Source organism: Episyrphus balteatus, chromosome 3, assembly GCF_945859705.1.
Source record: "Episyrphus balteatus chromosome 3, idEpiBalt1.1, whole genome shotgun sequence".
In the NCBI taxonomy this organism is placed as follows: domain Eukaryota; kingdom Metazoa; phylum Arthropoda; class Insecta; order Diptera; family Syrphidae; genus Episyrphus; species Episyrphus balteatus.
The window spans coordinates 32,427,388-32,445,319 of record NC_079136.1 but is presented as its reverse complement, the minus strand read 5'-3'; the positions used below and the strand labels follow the sequence as shown (position 1 = coordinate 32,445,319).

General features: G+C 34.4%; 1 protein-coding gene across 1 annotated transcript; it reads right to left on the bottom strand.

Moving 5' to 3' along the window:
• Positions 1-2,001: 2,001 nt before the first annotated feature.
• Positions 2,002-17,093, bottom strand: LOC129913119 (serine protease easter-like). Its single transcript, XM_055991626.1, has 4 exons — positions 16,936-17,093; positions 3,188-3,360; positions 2,944-3,130; positions 2,002-2,880 (listed from the first exon to the last, which is right to left on the bottom strand). Exons 1-4 carry the CDS (start codon positions 17,000-17,002, stop codon positions 2,162-2,164), a joined length of 1,146 nt encoding a protein of 381 aa, XP_055847601.1. The 5' UTR covers positions 17,003-17,093; the 3' UTR covers positions 2,002-2,161.
• Positions 17,094-17,932: the final 839 nt, after the last annotated feature.

Genomic DNA, 17,932 nt, shown 5'->3' with positions numbered 1-17,932 from the left:
CTTAGAGTGATAAGATGCTATGCTGGCCATCGGGGACTTTCAGCTTTGGGAAGAGATAAAGGTTGTAGATTTTCAAGTCTAAAATTTTGTATTGGTATTGGTTTCAAAAAAATTTCGCTGTTATGATGATGGAGAAGTTAAAAAATAGTGTTCTGTGTGTCCATCTGTACATTGAGTTAGCTCCTAAATGGATGAATAGATTTGATGAAAACTAGCTATCACTGAGGGAAAAGCCACCATAAAACAACGTAAAATCAATGAAAACCACATTGATTTAACTATTATTCGAAATGATTTTGCGTTGAAGATGAACATATTAAAATCAACATGGGAAAAAGATTAATTTTTTATGGTTTCGTATCTTAAAATCGCATAAATCAAAGTAGTTCATCTTCGACAAAGACGTTTCAACTTCAATTTATTTTTTCCCTCAGTGTACAGATGATTTTTTTTTAGTTCTCACTCTTTTGGCTTTACAACATCGTAATGTATGATTGTTATTTCGAGTTGGTTTTTTTACAAATCCTAAACTTGCCCTAAGTACCTAAAATAAATCGCAAGTAAAAAGAAAATGAGCATTGAATTTCAATTCATATCAAGATAGAGTTATCACTTATCCTGAAAAGGTGCAGGGAAATAATTCCACGGGAATCTGCTCCACATGGGAATTTATTCCACTTCAAGTGGGAATCTATTACACTTTTTGAAGTGGAATAAATTCTCACCGTGGAAGGGAATTTACTACACCAATTTTTTTGTGGAATTATTACCCACCAAAACTGTAGAAAATAGATTGATTTCTGAATATTTTAAGAACCATTTGAATTCATATTAAGCAATATTTTTATGTATATGGAAATAGAAGGTTTAGTTTTACCAAAATATTTTATTTTTATAAAACGACGTTGTATTCTTTTTCAAAACAAACGATTATAGAGTTTTTCCTTCAATTGAAGTTGCTTGGACGGAATTCTTAATTATGTAACTACATCTTGTGGATATAAGCAATTATATGGACAATGATGCTATGAAATAACGCCAAGTAAAATAAGGCCAACATTAGAAGCGAAGCGGAAAAAAATTTGTTGACATGAGAATCTACTCAAATTTCAAAACCGAGTAGAAATTTGAGTAGATTCTCATGTCAACAAATTTTTTTCCGCTTCGCTTTGAACCAATTATTACAAGAGGGGTTGATATGTTTTTGATCATTAAGTTATCATTATTTGTCCGCTTTGTTTGTAAGATATTTCTTCAAATCACGCGAACTAAAAACTATGAGACTTGAAAGAAATCTTTTAAAAAAATCCCCACGCCTGTTTCTGAAACTTACAATAGAAATATATTATATTTTCCCAGATCGAATTAGAAGGACTCTAATATTTTGCATGCCATGAAAATGGTTTATAATCTGAAGGTACTATCCATTTCCGCAAAAACGCAGCTTTTTTCCAGATGGCACATACAATACAAACATAAAGTAAAATCATTCTCCAAAATGACAAGAAATAAATCACCAAAATTGAAGGTGAAGTTATTTCCCAATTAAAAGTGTAATAAATTCTCACTCGGGGCGGGAATTTATTCCACTTCAAAAAGTGGAACAGATTCCCACATAAGGTGGAATAAATTCCCATGTGGAGCAGATTCCCGTGGAATTATTTCCCTGCACCTCCTGAAAATATGCTGGTACAAAAAGCAGATATCACAGAGATATAAAATTGTACCAAGTTCTAATGTTCTAAAGTTTGGTTTTAAATTTGTATCAGTTAAGTTTTGATTGTTTTCTTGGCAATTTTTCTTCTAATTATGTACTAATTTTTAAAGTTGTTTTGAAAACTTGCCACTATTAAGGCTTTTGTTAAGCATTTTTAACATATGATGACTATAGGTATACAATACATGTTGTAATTTTTCTTTAATAAAAAAGGATTGTCACATTTTCAGCATCTATTCGTCTTTCATTTGCTAAAAAATTTAACCATTTTAGCAAACACAAACTTTATTGAATTCTGTTATATTTCAAATTTAAATCGACAAAACCATCAAAATATATACATTTAAATTAACATGTTATCTGCTCCGAAAATAAATCTAGCATACTAGAAACACTGCAGCACAAAAAAAATACATTTCGTGGTTTGGTAAATTCAGACAAAATTTAAGGTTCAATATTTTGCTGAATCCAATCAACATATTCACTGACTCTTGTATAAACCCCTGGCCAACCTTTTTCTCCACACGGAGTACGCCCAATTGATACTACTCCAGCGATGAAATAGTAAACTCGCTGTTTATTAGACGAATCCAATCCAATAAGAGGTCCACCTGAATCACCACTGCAGGTGTCAATTCCTTGTTGGCCACCTGCACACATTTGTGAGGTTCCTAGTTCGACATTGCTTTCGCTATAAACACGTTTGCATTCATTCAATGGCACAACTTGAACTTCAGCCTTAAGTTTAACATTACTCGATGTTCGGTGTTTGGTTTTCCCCCAACCGGAAACATCCATTTTGATTCCATCAAATGTTGATTGTTTGAGGATATCTTTAAGAGGCAAACAAATTGGTCGAATGAAATCGGTATAGTCTACGTTACGTGATAAACGTATCAGGCCAATATCGTGGAATCGGTTCGATTTCAAGAATTTTTCGTGAGGAATTACTTGCTCGATTGTAACATCAACATGAGGATCAGCACAGTCTTCAAAGCCACGAGTGTCTACTTCACAGTCAGGATTTGTTGAAGTGTCCCATTCACCTAAGCGAACTCGATGCAAATTCCAATCGCCTAGGTTGGTTATGCAATGCGCTGCTGTCAAAACATATCGGTTGTTGATCAAACTTCCACCACAATGATGTCCGTATGAATAACCACCTTCAAGGATTAAAAAACAAAGTCAAAAGTGAAAGGAAAAAATATGTATGCTAAAATTCTTACCTTTATTATACTCAATCAATGCCATCCATGGGAATTCGTCAAATTTTGTAATGTTACCACCATAGATTCGACTGGATCTAACATTGCCACACTGGCCGGGTTCGGGAAGATTTGTATCTGTTCCTATTCTTGTTCTGATATCTGGACCTGGTGATGGAGGTCGAATTTGTCGATCTGAACAACAGACCTAAAAAGAAATTGCATTGCATCAACTTTGTATTTTTAGTTTTTTACTGGTTCTTACATAAACCTTTCCATTTTCAGTTTTACAGTGGCTACGTTGAAGGAAATTTCTATCAGGTTTTGGTATTGGTTTTTGTTGGAGCATGGTATAAAGTTCTGTGCATTGTTCCACGTGTATGCACAAACCATTCTCACCATGCGGGTTTGCGCATCGTTCATTGTTAACAACATTTTCTACATGTAAAATTATAACCGACATTAATAATATGAAAAAAAGTTTTGTTTTTGTAATTTTTCTTGGTCCAATATCTTAAATACAAATGATGTTAATGTTTGCGTTGATAACTTCTACACCGTGTTTCATATTTATTTTTTTTTTAATTTGTCTTTTTTCGAACTTTTTTTTAATTGTTCCAGTAAGATAGAACTACACTACACAGTGTACATTCTTCGGTTCGTTGGTTTAACAAATATTTAAGACGGCTTAGAAATCTTAAAAATGGATACCTACTTTAAAAAAATTGAAAAAAAGACTCATGTTATACCTAAATTCATCAGTTTCCACACTGTCGAAATCATTTTAACAATTTATTCTCTAATAGACCAGGGTCGATAATTTTTGAAAAAAAAGTAATAATAGTAGGGTGAAACACATTACAAAAGGAGGGGAATATGCTAAAAATCAAAGGAAAAATATGATATTTTGACACGAGAATTTTCGATTGAATATTAGGGTGTTTTATTAATACTAGCCGACCCCGCACTCAAAATTCGAGTGCCAATTGTAACTTTTATTTATGCTCAAATAAGCACACTATATAAATCACTTTATTTACTACTAAGAATATGCAACACTTAATTTTATTCGAAATTCGAGAATGTCTTCGAAGGTTCTCGTCTTTGCTTTTAGAAGTTTCCACTTACAGAAGGGAGAGGGCGTGGTTCAGCACATTTGTTTTTTTTTTTCTCAATTTTAATTTATTATTTTTATCTATTTCGGTAAAAAAAATAAACAAAGTATACTGTAATGTTTTATTCCGGGTTCACAATAAAACTTATTTCGTTTATTTTAACTTCCACTTATCTTTCCGTTCAAATAAGAACACACTTTATTTCAAATCAATTTACTTTTATTATTCGCTCAAACAAACACACTTTTCAATCACTTTATTTACTACTAACAATTTCCAACACTTTATTTCACTTTGTACTGTACTCTTTCACATTCAAGATTAAACTGTCCCCGGTCGGTGTCCACGCTGCCCTTTTATACCTGAAATTCGGAATTCGAGAATGTCTTCGAAGGTTCTCGTCTTTGCTTCTCGAAGCTTCCTTTCCAAGAGGGGGCGCTTCATACTTCCAGTCCAGTGGGATATTTTGGGATATTCAGCAGTCGAGGGAATTTCTTTGGATGCGTTCAGAGGGTAGTTTCTTAATTACTAAAGGTCCGTTCACATTTCTACCTTTACTGTAGCAGGTAGTGTGTTCAGACTTTTATCTTAAAAGTAGTTCGGTAATTCATCGTTACATTGCCCCCCTCTTAGGATTGTTCGTCCCGAACAACTCCATTGCTACTTTCACCATTATAACGATGTAAACGGTCACAATGAACTACCTTTAATTTGCCTCTTACCCCTCTCTGTATACGGTAAACCACGTCGTTGATTCTGGTTATTACTGTGTAAGGGCCTTCCCAGTTTTGTTGTAGCTTCGGTGATAGTCCCTTTTGTCGGTGGGGATTGTAAAACCACACAAGTTCTCCTTCTTGAAACCCTGTTGCTGTCGCTCGCGCGTCATATCTTGTTTTCATCCTGTCACTAGACGCTTTTATATTTGTCCTTGTCCGTTGGTGAATGTCAGCCAGTGTTTCTTTCAGGTTATCAACATACTCATCTATTTCCTGTGGCTCATTTGGAACACATCCGAATTTTATCTCACTTGGCAGCCGTATTGTAGAACCAAAAAGGACTTCCGATGGTGTATGTCCAGTGGAACTATGTGTTGCACTTCTATAAGCCATCAAGAATAATGGAATATGTCGATCCCAGTCTCGTTGATTATCGTTGACTACTTTTGACAGGTGTTCTTTAAGTGTCCTGTTAAATCGCTCAACCATCCCATCAGATTGTGGATGAAGCGGTGTTGTTCGCGTCTTCTTGATGCCAAGGAGTGAGCAAACCTCTTGAAAAATCTTAGATTCGAAGTTCCTTCCTTGGTCGGAATGAAGTTCCATGGGTACTCCGAACCTGCTCACCCAATGAAAGACAATCTTATCCACAACTGTTTTGGTTTCCTGGTTTGGGATGGCAAATGCCTCAGGCCACTTGCTGAAGTAATCCATCACTACGAGGATATACCGGTTTCCTTTGTTGGTTTCGGGAAAAGGACCTGCCACGTCTATTGCAATCCTCTCAAAAGGTGTGCCCACATTGTACTGATGCATCTTGCTTTGCATTTTTCTAGCTGGTCCTTTGCTAGCTGCACAAGTATCACATTTTCGGCACCACTTTTCAACGTCTTCTCTCATACGTAACCAGTAGAATTGCTGGCGTACCTTTTCCAGAGTCTTGTTGATGCCTAAATGGCCTCCAGAAGTTCCCTCGTGCATCTCTCGGAGAACATCATTAACCTTTGACTGAGGTACGATTAGTTGCATTACATAAGATTTACCATCTGCGGATTCCCACTTACGCCTGAGTAACCCTTCTTGCACATGAAGTGAGTCCCATTGTGCCCAATATGCTTTGAGATTGGGGCTTCGGTCGGAGATGTCGGCCCATTCTGGTTTCTCTTCATGTTCCTTCCATGCAAGGATGGGTTCGATGTCCGAATCTTCCTGTTGGGCCATCCTGAGTTCTTCATTACTCCAGCCGCAAATGGGATCAGCTCTCGTTCTTCTTACAGCGACAACTTCCTTTTCCTCTAGCCGTGTGCAATGCTTGCAGTCTTGCTTGCACGGGCGCCGAGATAATGCGTCTGCATTTGAATGTAGCTTTCCTCTTCGATGTTGAATCTGACATTGATACGTCTGGAGTATCTCGATCCATCTTGCTACTTGACCCTCTGGATTTTTGAAGTTCAAAAGCCAATTTAGTGCACCATGATCTGTGCGAAGAAGGAACTTCTGTCCATAGATGTACTTATGGAAGTGCTTTGTTGCCAATACCAGAGCTAGAAGTTCCCTTCTGGTCACGCAATAGTTTCTTTCTTGTTTCGAGAGTACCTTGCTGAAATAGGCAACGACCTTTTCTTCTCCGTCATGAACTTGCGATAAAACAGCACCAACTCCAACATTACTTGCATCTGCGTCAATGATGAATTGTTTGCCTGGAGTCGGATAGGCCAACACAGGAGCTTCACATAACCGTAGCTTCAGTTCCTGAAAGCTTTTCTCACACTCACCTGACCATTTAAAGGGTTTACCCTTCTCCGTAAGCTGGTGCAGGCTTTTGGCGATTCTCGCAAAATCCTTCACGAACCGTCGATAGTACGTTGCCAGACCGAGGAAACTCCGAAGTTGATGCTTGTCCTGAGGGGTTGGCCAATTCTTCACAGTGTCAACTTTTTCTGGATCAGTCATTACTCCTTGGGATGAGATGATATGCCCCAAATATTTAACCTCGGTCTTGAAAAGTGCACATTTCTTTGGATTTAACTTAAGATGTGCTTCTCGTAGCCTCTGGAATACAGCCTTTAGGTTTTCACAATGGTCATCAAATGTTTTCCCGTAAACGATGACATCATCCAAATAGACTAGGCAAGATTTCCAGGTTAATCCATTTAAAACGCACTCCATTAAGCGCTCAAAAGTAGCTGGGGCATTACATAGCCCAAACGGCATGACATTGAACTGCCACAGACCATTTCCTGTGGAGAAAGCCGTCTTTTCTCGATCTTCTGGATGGATTTCTACCTGCCAGTAGCCACTCTTCAAATCCAAAGTCGAAAACCATTGTGCTCCTTCCATTGCATCTAGAGTATCGCTGATTCTTGGCAGTGGGTAGCTGTCTTTCTTCGTCACATCATTCAGCCTGCGGTAGTCGACACAAAATCGAGTGCTTCCATCCTTCTTTTTGACGAGAACTACCGGTGATGCCCAAGGGCTTTTGGAATTTTCGATCAGCCCGTCTTTCTTCATTGTCGATATCATTTCTTCAACTTCACTTTGTTTGGCCAAGGGGAGACGTCTTGCTGGTTGACGAATCGGCCTAGCGTCTCCTGTATCGATTCGATGCTGCACCAGTTGTGTTCGGCCGTATTGCCCGCTGGGTGAAGAGAAGATATCAGCATATTCATGAAGAAGCCTTCCAGCAACATTAAGCTGATGTTGACTCAAGTTGTCTGATTTGAGAATTTGAGTCTTTAGTTTCTCAGAGTTCATAGTCATCTGTGTGTCCATCTCGTTGATCTTAGTTATTGCGGACACAGATTCACATTGCCCAACAACTTCTCCTTTCTTAAGCTTGATTGGGTACGGTTTGATGTTAAGTATCCGTACAGGTACCATGTTGTTCTTTGGTGCCACAAGAGTCTTCCCGATGATGATGTTTTCGGAACTTTGCTCAACTTCTGGTTCGACCATGAGGTATCGATGGTTTCCACAGTTCCCCTTTAACTTCGTCCACACAAAAACTTCTGAAGAAGGAGGCAGGCACATGTCTTCTTTGATGACAGTTCTAATTGTTGTTGAGTTTTCGCTGCCATAGACCATTGGAATCTCTACATTTCTGTATTTCAGGACTTGATTACCGATATCCAAAATGATTCCATGCTCCTTCATAAAGTCGATTCCAATGATGCACTCGTCACATATATCTGCCACCAAAAACACATGTAAAAACTTTAGTTCTGCTATACGGATCTCAAGACGAACTTCTCCGTACACTCTTGCTGCTTCTCCTGTGGCGGTCTTCAGACGATAGCTGTTGATGTTATGTAGCCACGTCATCTTTACCAAGTCTCTTCGTACAATAGAGGCGGTGGCACCGGTGTCAATTGTAGCCACGTGTTGTTTGTTGTTTATGGTCGCCTCCACTGTCAGACTTTTGTTGTCTCGTTTACTCTGTGAGACTTGAATTGTGGTTCTGGGGCCATCGATACCAGATACCAGATTTCCCGAATGGGAAACAAGATGAGCATGAGTGTTAGTTGTATCGCTTACCTGTTGTTGGGCAATATTCCTGTTTCCACAGTGTTCGCAAGCAGTTCTTCTTGGTGGCAATCTGCACTGCCGCTGGAGATGTCCTGTCTTGTTACAGTTCCAGCATCGAGCAGCTCCGTCTCGCTGGTTTCTTTGGAATGCGAGTTTTTGACAAGAGCATTCCTCCACTGTAACTTCTCTTACCCGATGAACGCCTTGAGAAGCCTGTTCTGCTGCTTCCATAGTGAGTGCAAACGCTAATGCTTCAGGAAGGGAACGTTTTCCAGCTGTTCGAATTGCTCGCTGAAGATTTATATCAGATACAGCACGTACAAAGGCTTCTGTCGCAAACTGATTGATAATGTCGTCTCCTGCTGTCGGATATGCCAGATGAGCTAACCTTTCAATATCTGCTTGGAGTTGTTGCAGAGTTTCTCCTCTTTTCTGGACTCTTGTATTGAGTTGGACGCGGAAGACTTCCTGCATATGGCCATCTCCAAAGCGTTTTTCAATGACCTGGACAAGAGCGTTAAAGTTACCATTCTTTTCTGGTGGTAAAGTTTGTAACAACTCAGCAGCAGGACCTCTAAGAGCAAGAGTCAGCGCTATACATTTGTCTTCGTCATCCCAGCCATTTGTTGTGGCAGCTGCCTCAAACTGTTTCTTGTAGATCGACCAAGAACTTTGTCCATCAAAGGTTGGTGGATGCATTTCCTTCTTCTTTGAATACTCACCAGAACTTTCTCGGGCCTTAATTTTTCGAACCTTGTCCAACTCTTTAGTAATGTCTTGGAATTTCTCTTCGAACTTTGTGTGCATTGCCAACAGCTTTTCTTTGTTTTCTTCAACACGCTCGTCAAGAGCAGTGAACTTCTTCTCGAAATCACCAAGCTTTCCCTCTAAAAGATTTTTCTGTTCTTCTAGAAGATTCTTTTGCTCATCGCGATGTTCTTCTAGATGTTTCTCCATTTTTTCGAGAAGATTCTGTTGTTCACTCTTTTGCTCGGTACGTTGTTTCTCAATTTTTTCGAGAAGATTCTGTTGTTCACTCTTTTGCTCTGTTCGTTGTTGTTCCATTTGTTCTCTTTGTTCATTGCGTTGTGTCTCAATTTGTTCAAGAAGATTTTTCTGTTCATCCTTTTGTTCTTTACGTTGCTGTTCCATTTGATCTTTCTGTTCTTCAAATTTTGCAAGGAGAACAGCCATCATGGATGACATATCGGAACTAGTACTTACTCGTTCTTCTACCATTTCAACTTCGAATTGAAATGTATCCAAATCTTCGTTTTTCTGGGTTAAATAATCCTGCAGGCGAATAATGAGGTCATTTTTCGATCCAGCAGTAGGAAGACCTCGTTTAGTTAATTCCGCCTTCAGCTCAGTCAAACTTAACTGATTCAATGTCTTACCCATTTTAACTTTTCAAAACGCGAGCACTTTTACTTATTTCAAAATGTTTTACACTTTGTTTATTGTTAAAACACACGCGCACTTTTTATTTTATTCGCGAAATTATCTGATTCGCACAAATAAATAAGTTTTATTCCACTTTTCTGACACCAATGTAATGTTTTATTCCGGGTTCACAATAAAACTTATTTCGTTTATTTTAACTTCCACTTATCTTTCCGTTCAAATAAGAACACACTTTATTTCAAATCAATTTACTTTTATTATTCGCTCAAACAAACACACTTTTCAATCACTTTATTTACTACTAACAATTTCCAACACTTTATTTCACTTTGTACTGTACTCTTTCACATTCAAGATTAAACTGTCCCCGGTCGGTGTCCACGCTGCCCTTTTATACCTGAAATTCGGAATTCGAGAATGTCTTCGAAGGTTCTCGTCTTTGCTTCTCGAAGCTTCCTTTCCAAGAGGGGGCGCTTCATACTTCCAGTCCAGTGGGATATTTTGGGATATTCAGCAGTCGAGGGAATTTCTTTGGATGCGTTCAGAGGGTAGTTTCTTAATTACTAAAGGTCCGTTCACATTTCTACCTTTACTGTAGCAGGTAGTGTGTTCAGACTTTTATCTTAAAAGTAGTTCGGTAATTCATCGTTACAATACATTCTGCACATCTAGATAAAATTTCCTATCGTTCGGTATATAATTTATGCCCCTTCGGTTTTTGTGGGCCGCGTATTTTGTACCACAAAATAAGTGTTTGCCGTTTTATTATATGATGATGATGATGATGATGATGATGATGATGATGATGATTAGGTCAAAATAAGTTGAAAAAGCCAGAGCCAAATAAATAAAAGTAGGTATATTTAGGAAGCAATAAGTTAGGTTGTCACCAAATTTGGAAAAATTTATAAATTTTAAGAAAAAGATATTAACGCAACGTTACCTTCACTCGTGCAATACCAATAGACATATAAACTCTAACTGAAAAGCAACTTTTCAAAAGAGGATAAAAACACTTTTTGTCATTTCTCAAAAAAATCGAAAAACAACTAAAACAAAAATTGCGATTTTTCAATTTTCATCATTTTTCAGAGCGCGATTGGTGGGATCAATTTGCTGTTTTTATTTAACTTTTACTGGTTAAATTTAGCATTTAAATGTGGAGAACAGAGCTGCATAATTAGTTTAAAAAAAGCGTCGAGCACTTTGTTCAAAGTTTATAAAAGTACACGCAACAAAAATGCGCTCTACGGTTTTTGATCTAACCATTTCCAATAAGGCAATTAAATTATTTTATAGTTTCTAGTGCGTGATAAAAGCGTATTTTTAGGTTTTTAAACTATATATTTTAATTTTTACTTTTTAGTCGTATCATGATTCAAAGTACATAGGTTCAATTCGACTTGGGTTGTATTAGCCCCAAAGCCTCTCTTTCGCTCGTACCTGAAAGGCTAAAATTGATTTGGGGTGTTTAAACCCCCAAATTCTTCTCCCCAGGGTCCGGACCACCAAAATATTGTGTTGTCATCCGAACTACATATATGTACAAAGTTTCAGTTCGATACGATAATTGAAAGTTGGTCACAATTTAGTTCCAAGATTTTATTACATTATTCGTAGTTAGTAAGTTAGTTAGTTACAAGTGAAGCTAATAAAAGCGTATTAATAAAAAAACTAAAAAGAAATTTTATTCCCTTTTGAAAAGTCACTCCTCAACTGCGATATCTAAAAAAAAAATAAACAATTTATTCGGCGAATTTTTTCAACAATCTTATAATTAGTGCAATAATTAAAAAATGCTATGAAAACATTAAAGTCTATTAAATAGACTTGAGCTTTGGAGTAGAACTAGAACAAATTCGTTCAAGAGTTTTTATAGCTGCATATTATTCCTTGCCATAAAAGTATGCTTCAGTCAAAAATGCTCTTAAATCAATTCTGATAAACAGCAACACTGGTCGGTGTTCAGTTTTTATGATTTAACTCGAAAACCAATCCTAACTTTAAGATGTTTCAAAGACACTTTTCATAGAAAATTACATTTTTTTTAACAAATGAAGTTATGTAGTTATAAAATTATAAAGAAAAGTTAAAAAATTGAGGATTTTATTTTTATAGTTTGGGTTGGAAAATGTATTTACCGTCGGCTTTTTTGGTAGTATTAACTGTTGCAATGATTTTATTTTTACTAAATATCTTGTTATTTGGTTTCTGAAGCCGATACGTCCAAACATATGCACTAAAAAAAAGGTAAGGTCGTTTGATTTTATTTTTTGTTGTTATTTAGAAACTACAGAAATGTACCTTTTCAAAAAATAGACTTTATTTTTGAATTTTTTGGTTGAAAGCGACATCTATAAAAAGATAACAAATTGGATTTTTAAAGTCAATTGATTGATTACACTGGTTTACAAGAGTTTTGTTGCCGAAACAAAAATATACTTTTCTGAAGGTGTGCTAAACTCGAATCCGAAGTAAAAAAAAAAAATTAATCAGCTCCCGTTTTTGAAATATTACCGTTAGAAAAAGCAGTAATTCGGACCTTATCTTATATATAAAAAAGAGTTCGTTAAGTGTGTGTGTACGATAAACTCGCGTTTGGCTGGTCCGATTTTGGTAATATTTGTTTTGTTTGAAAGGTATTAATATGTAGATGGTTTTTATCAAAAAAAAATAATACCTTTTCTCTCATCTTCACATAGCTGTCAATTTGTACGAGTGAAGAAACACTCTAGCTTATTAAAAAGTTTAACTAAGCTTAATTTGTAAAAAAACTATATTAAGACAGGCTTTCAAAATAATAATTATTATTGTTTATAGTCTTAAAAAAGTCAAAGAATTCATACTTTCTGATACAAAATAACGTACAAAAAAGGGAAAAGTTTCAAAAGACGTTCCCCATGGAATTCACGCGCAGGTAAATAGGACAAAAAAAATTTAAGACATTTCGACAAAAACTTTAAAAAATCACCAGCATGCACCAAAAAATTTTATTTTTACTTGCGATATAGGCACTATATGTATATCAAGTTTTGCATTCGTACAAAAAAAAGTTGAGATAACATTTTTCCCCCTGACATGATATTACGATGATAGAGAATGCCAAAAAAGTGGGTCCCGGAAGTCCGTCTGTCTGTCTGTCTGTAAACGAAGCTACAGCCTAAACGGATGAACCGATTTATGTCAAACTTGGTATGTAGCGTTATTTGGCGACTCTCCAGAGCAGTTTTGGGAATTAATTTTTTTGGGCCAAAAAAACGGTACTTGTCATATTCCGATTTTAGTAAAATTGAAATATCTTCAAAACGGCTTCAACGATTTTGTCAAAAAAAATTCAAATAAAAGTTTTACAAAAAGGTCTATCTTTCAATAAAAAAATTTTATTTTGAAAATCATTATTAGCGGTACCTGCCATAGAACGTTTTTTTTTTAAATCCAATTTACTCCGAAACTACTTATTTTTTAGACGAAACTTTTTCTAAAAAAGCATTTATATAATTTTAATATAAGCCAAAAATAAAATTTTCAAAAAAAAAAATTAAAAATAATTTTTGGATTTTTAAAAAAAATTTGAAAATTGTTTTTGAATAATCAAATTTTGGAAAACGGGACATTGGATTTTTTTGAAATTTTGGTTTTAGATGTTAATGAGTGATTTCTATAACATGGCATACCAATTTTTTTTTTAATTTTTTTTTCCAAAAAATTATTTATAAAAAATTAGTTTTTCAAAAAACCGCGATTTTGAAAATTTTTTTTCTAAAAATACACCTTAATATATCAAATAAAATTGCATACTTATTTTGGAGGGTAATTTGATTTCAGATTTTGTTTTTTTCTTTTAAAAAACGAATTTTATGTTTTTTTTCTAATTTTTTTATATAATGTAGGTACATTTCCAAAATTTCTATATAAAAAGTCTTGAAAATTTAAGCAACTTGAACTCTAAGAGCAAGTTCGTGCGACCCAGTCGTGCATTTTATTTCGCTTGGGCCTAATGATATGGCAAGGCTTTTTGATACACACACACTTTTTGTTTTTCTTTTATATATGTAAATAGAGCAGATGGTTTTCTTACCAGCAAACACTCAACAAAAGGTTGACCATGAGAAAAAACAGGATTCTCTAAATTAATACCACTTATTTTTAAAGATAGACCTTGTGCCTAATTTATGGTTATTGTAAATGCTAATGTTACACAAAATTGAAGACGCTTGAATTCAAATGGGAAATCTGACAGAATCATTGGACCTTGACAAATCAACACATCTTCGCCTTTGAGTTTTTCACAAAAAATGGTAGCTTCAATTAGATTTGCCATTAACTTCTTCTTTGTACATTGCAAAGTTTAGGTGGCTGTATGTTCCGAAGCATAATAATGGGCGCTACTTCTTTCCGCTCTAAATGATGTTGAGGCAGTCCTGCTGGTATACCCAATGAATTCAAAAACTCCGTTTGGTAATTTGATACATTGCATTCATTTTTGTGATAGGGTCAACCGATTTGTAGGCAAAAAATTGTGCATTTATATCGTTTAAAATTGTTACATTGATTTCAGAAACATTTTTATTTGTACCAGCCATTATTGCACGTTCACTCAGCCAAGCATGATTTTTGTAATTTGTTTTAATACTTGAAAATACACTTATAAATTGTTTTGAAGTGTAATTCGGCCTTCAGAATCAAGTGCCATTATTCCATTAACAATGTCCAATAACTGCTTAAATTACAATAAATTTGTTAATGTTCATTACAATAAACCAGTTTTTTTTCGGTTTTAATTTATTTTCAAACAGGTTCTGTTTTTTTTTAAATGTGCACTCAGCGAAGCGGGTGGGGGTTAGCTAGTTGTTTTATATAAGGAAAATTGTTTGAGCAAATTTAGTAACGGTTTTAATAAGAACTAAAAAAAGTTTAATTTTGTTAACCAGTGTTATATCTTTGATGCCGGGTACAAAGGGGTTAAGTCAAAAAAATCGTTTTTGGGATTTGTATTGGACTTCAGTCATTTTTTTTCTCTTTCGTTTGGTCCTATTGCCATAGCTCTAGCGTATCTCCTTCCGGTACAAAGGGGTTAAGTCAAAATTGTATGGTACTAAGGGCGTAAGTTGACTTAACTCCTTTGTTTTTGCATTTATTTGCAATTGATCCTAAAGCGTTAAGTCAAGAGGAAGAAAAAAAAACGAAAAGCGATTTTTCTACTGTATTATATTATTTTAAAAAGAATTTTCACATTTGGTAATTAATCACATTAATATTTCCAACTTTCTTTTATAAATTAAACCTTGTTATCAATGTAAACAAAGATTTTTCTTGACTTTGTACCTTTGCACCAAGTTTATTTTTGAAGACAATGCCTCTAAAGTGTTAAGTTAACACAAATTTTTTTTTTAAACGATCATTTTCTGGTCAACAGCATATGGATGTTAAAATAGATCTTATATATTTTCCTCAAAACTACATTTTCTGACTTAACACCTTTGTACCCGGCGCCAAAGATATACAAACCCCAGAAGGAAATTATTGAAATTATTTTCTAGATTTCTTGCGATATTGTATGTCACTTAATAGCTTCTTAATCAAGTTTCAAGTTTAAGGGGATGAGACGGCTTTGGATTTGAAAAGATTAAGGTAACAGATGGTTTTCTATTAAAATAACTATCTCTGATGGCCTTAATCAATGAAATATACTTCTTAAGCAAGGAGTTTTGACCTTATTCTTGGAGAGTTTTAAATATCTTCAAAGCGGTACCCTATCATTTCACAAGCACAATGTCTTAGCTAAAAGTATTATTTACCACTTTATTTTTGAAATGAAAACTTCTTTAGTATCGTAGTGATTTGAAACAAGATGAAACGAAAAAGCGACACGAAAAATCAATTGATCATAACTTTTTTGTTTTAATAGATAGATGAATGAAATTTATACAGTAGATAGGTAATTAAATAAATTATGATTGTGCAAAATTTCAATTAATTTCATATTAAAAATTCTGAGATAACGATGAAAAGATGTTCTTTTTCTAAACACTTTATATCTTTTGATCTAGAGCATATATTTAACTTTAATACGCATTACCTTTCATTTAATATATCACACATAACGGTACGTGCTCTACAAGTTATATAATCTTTAATTGAAAAACTTGAAAAATACCTCAAAACACCTGTGAATATTTGTTGCCGATGACCAGCCAGCAGTAGAGGAAGTACCGTAATCTCAGTTTGAAATCCCGACATGGTTGGCTTTAAAAAATTCTTACTTTTTTTGTAGGCATGGTAGAAATATGATTGAAGCGTCATAAAAAAGGTGAAATAATAATGATATAAAATGTATTATAGGTTATCTTTTAAAAAATGGATTTAATGGCGTTGGAAGAGAAAAGTGATTGATTGTTTTGCTTTTTTTATGAAAACTAATTAGGTTAAAAAAATTCTAGCTCTTTTTGTAGATGTTGTATAGACATGGTCGATATAAATATTTTGAGCTGGAAACAATAATCTTTCAGATAGTATAAAATTTATTGTAGGTTGTCATATAAAAAAGTGATGCAATAAAAAAAAGTTATATTTTTTCGTTTTTTTTTTTTAATGATTTTTAAGGTTTCACTTCAACCACGTGTGAATTGCACACATGTTTTTTTATTTAATTTTATTTTATTTCTTCAAAAATAAAATAAAACAAATTGTTCAATATCATCTTGGAAGGAATACTTTTTATATTACGATCCAAGAATAAAAATTTGTGCGAAAATTTTATACAAAATTGTATTTGAAGTCCATGGCCTGAGGAAAATCGTTGCAGGCATCTCAAAATGTTGTCGATGACTCAATTTATTTATTCAAACAATCAAGAACTAAGACCGAAAAGTTTCCAAATCAGAGCCTTAGCTTATGTATTGCGGTCTTTAAATTGAGGAGTCAAGAATAATGACAGAGCATCATTTCTTATATCGAAAATGTTGAAAAAAAGCGTTTTCTTAACATTTTTATAAAAAACATTTTTGATATTTCATATATGTATGTATTGGTATTGATATAGACATTTTTATTTGAGTAGACATTTTTATATGTTTTCACAACATATAATAGTGAATCAAAAGACTATATTTTATGATCTCGTTGAACTGAAGATAATTATTTTATTATTTTGCAAAATAAAACCCTTCAAATCACAATGCGACTAGGATTTTTTTTAAATTTTAAATTGGAACATAAAAAAAACAAACAAATTTTTTTTTTCTTTAACTTACGTGCACTGGCCACTGATATGAAACTTAAAATTAGAACACCCGCAATACAAATGTATGATTTCCTCATTGTGTCAAGTCTATACGAGTAAACGCAAACTTTAAGACGAACCGATCAAGACTAATCCAAGTGACTATATGACTGTAGTTTAGAAATTAAATATTATACAGACCACCTTCAAAATTAAGGAATCATTGATCGTTGATAAACTGAAAATAATTGGAATTTTCTGGACAAACTTTTTTTTGTCAAAGAATATGGTAGGTATGGTATGAGTAAAATAATAAGAAAATAATGAGAATAATAAATTTTTTGTATTGGCCTTAATGCTTTAACTTATCTGTATTGTCTTTTATATAACGCTAAACATAAAAATCCTTATCAAAAAGTTAAAGTAGGAAAAACCAACATTGATTGTTGTCCTAAAAATATATACACATTATGTATGTTGTAGGTACAATGTACACTGCGCGTCACTTGAATAGAATTTGACTTAACAAAAAAGCGATTGACACATTGGTCAGGTAACTAAGCAGATTTCTGGTTTTGCATTTTCAAAGAGAAACTTTTAACAAGCAATGTTGTAAAAACAAAAAACCCAAAATAGGAACCATAGTTAATAGTTCCGTTTTTTGGCATTCCTTCACAAAAAACACCGTTTATTTTGCGTTACTTGAAGTTACTAAAATTAGATAAAAATGATGAAAAACCATGGAAAATATTAATTTTAGTGAAGCAATGTGAAACTTTGCTAAATGCTGCTTTTAGGCACCACAAAAATGCATAAATAGAAAGTTAACATTGAAAATGCACTTATCTACGCTATACACAATCAAAATAGATTTGTCAAATTTGGGTGAGAGTATTTTGAAAATAACGTAAATTATTGATAAAATAAAAAAGTAAGACAGGCGAGGCCCAAATCAATAGTAGAGAAAAAAATAGTTTTAAAACTATGTAGCTGCAACTTCCTTCAATTTGGCGCTAAAATCAGCCGAA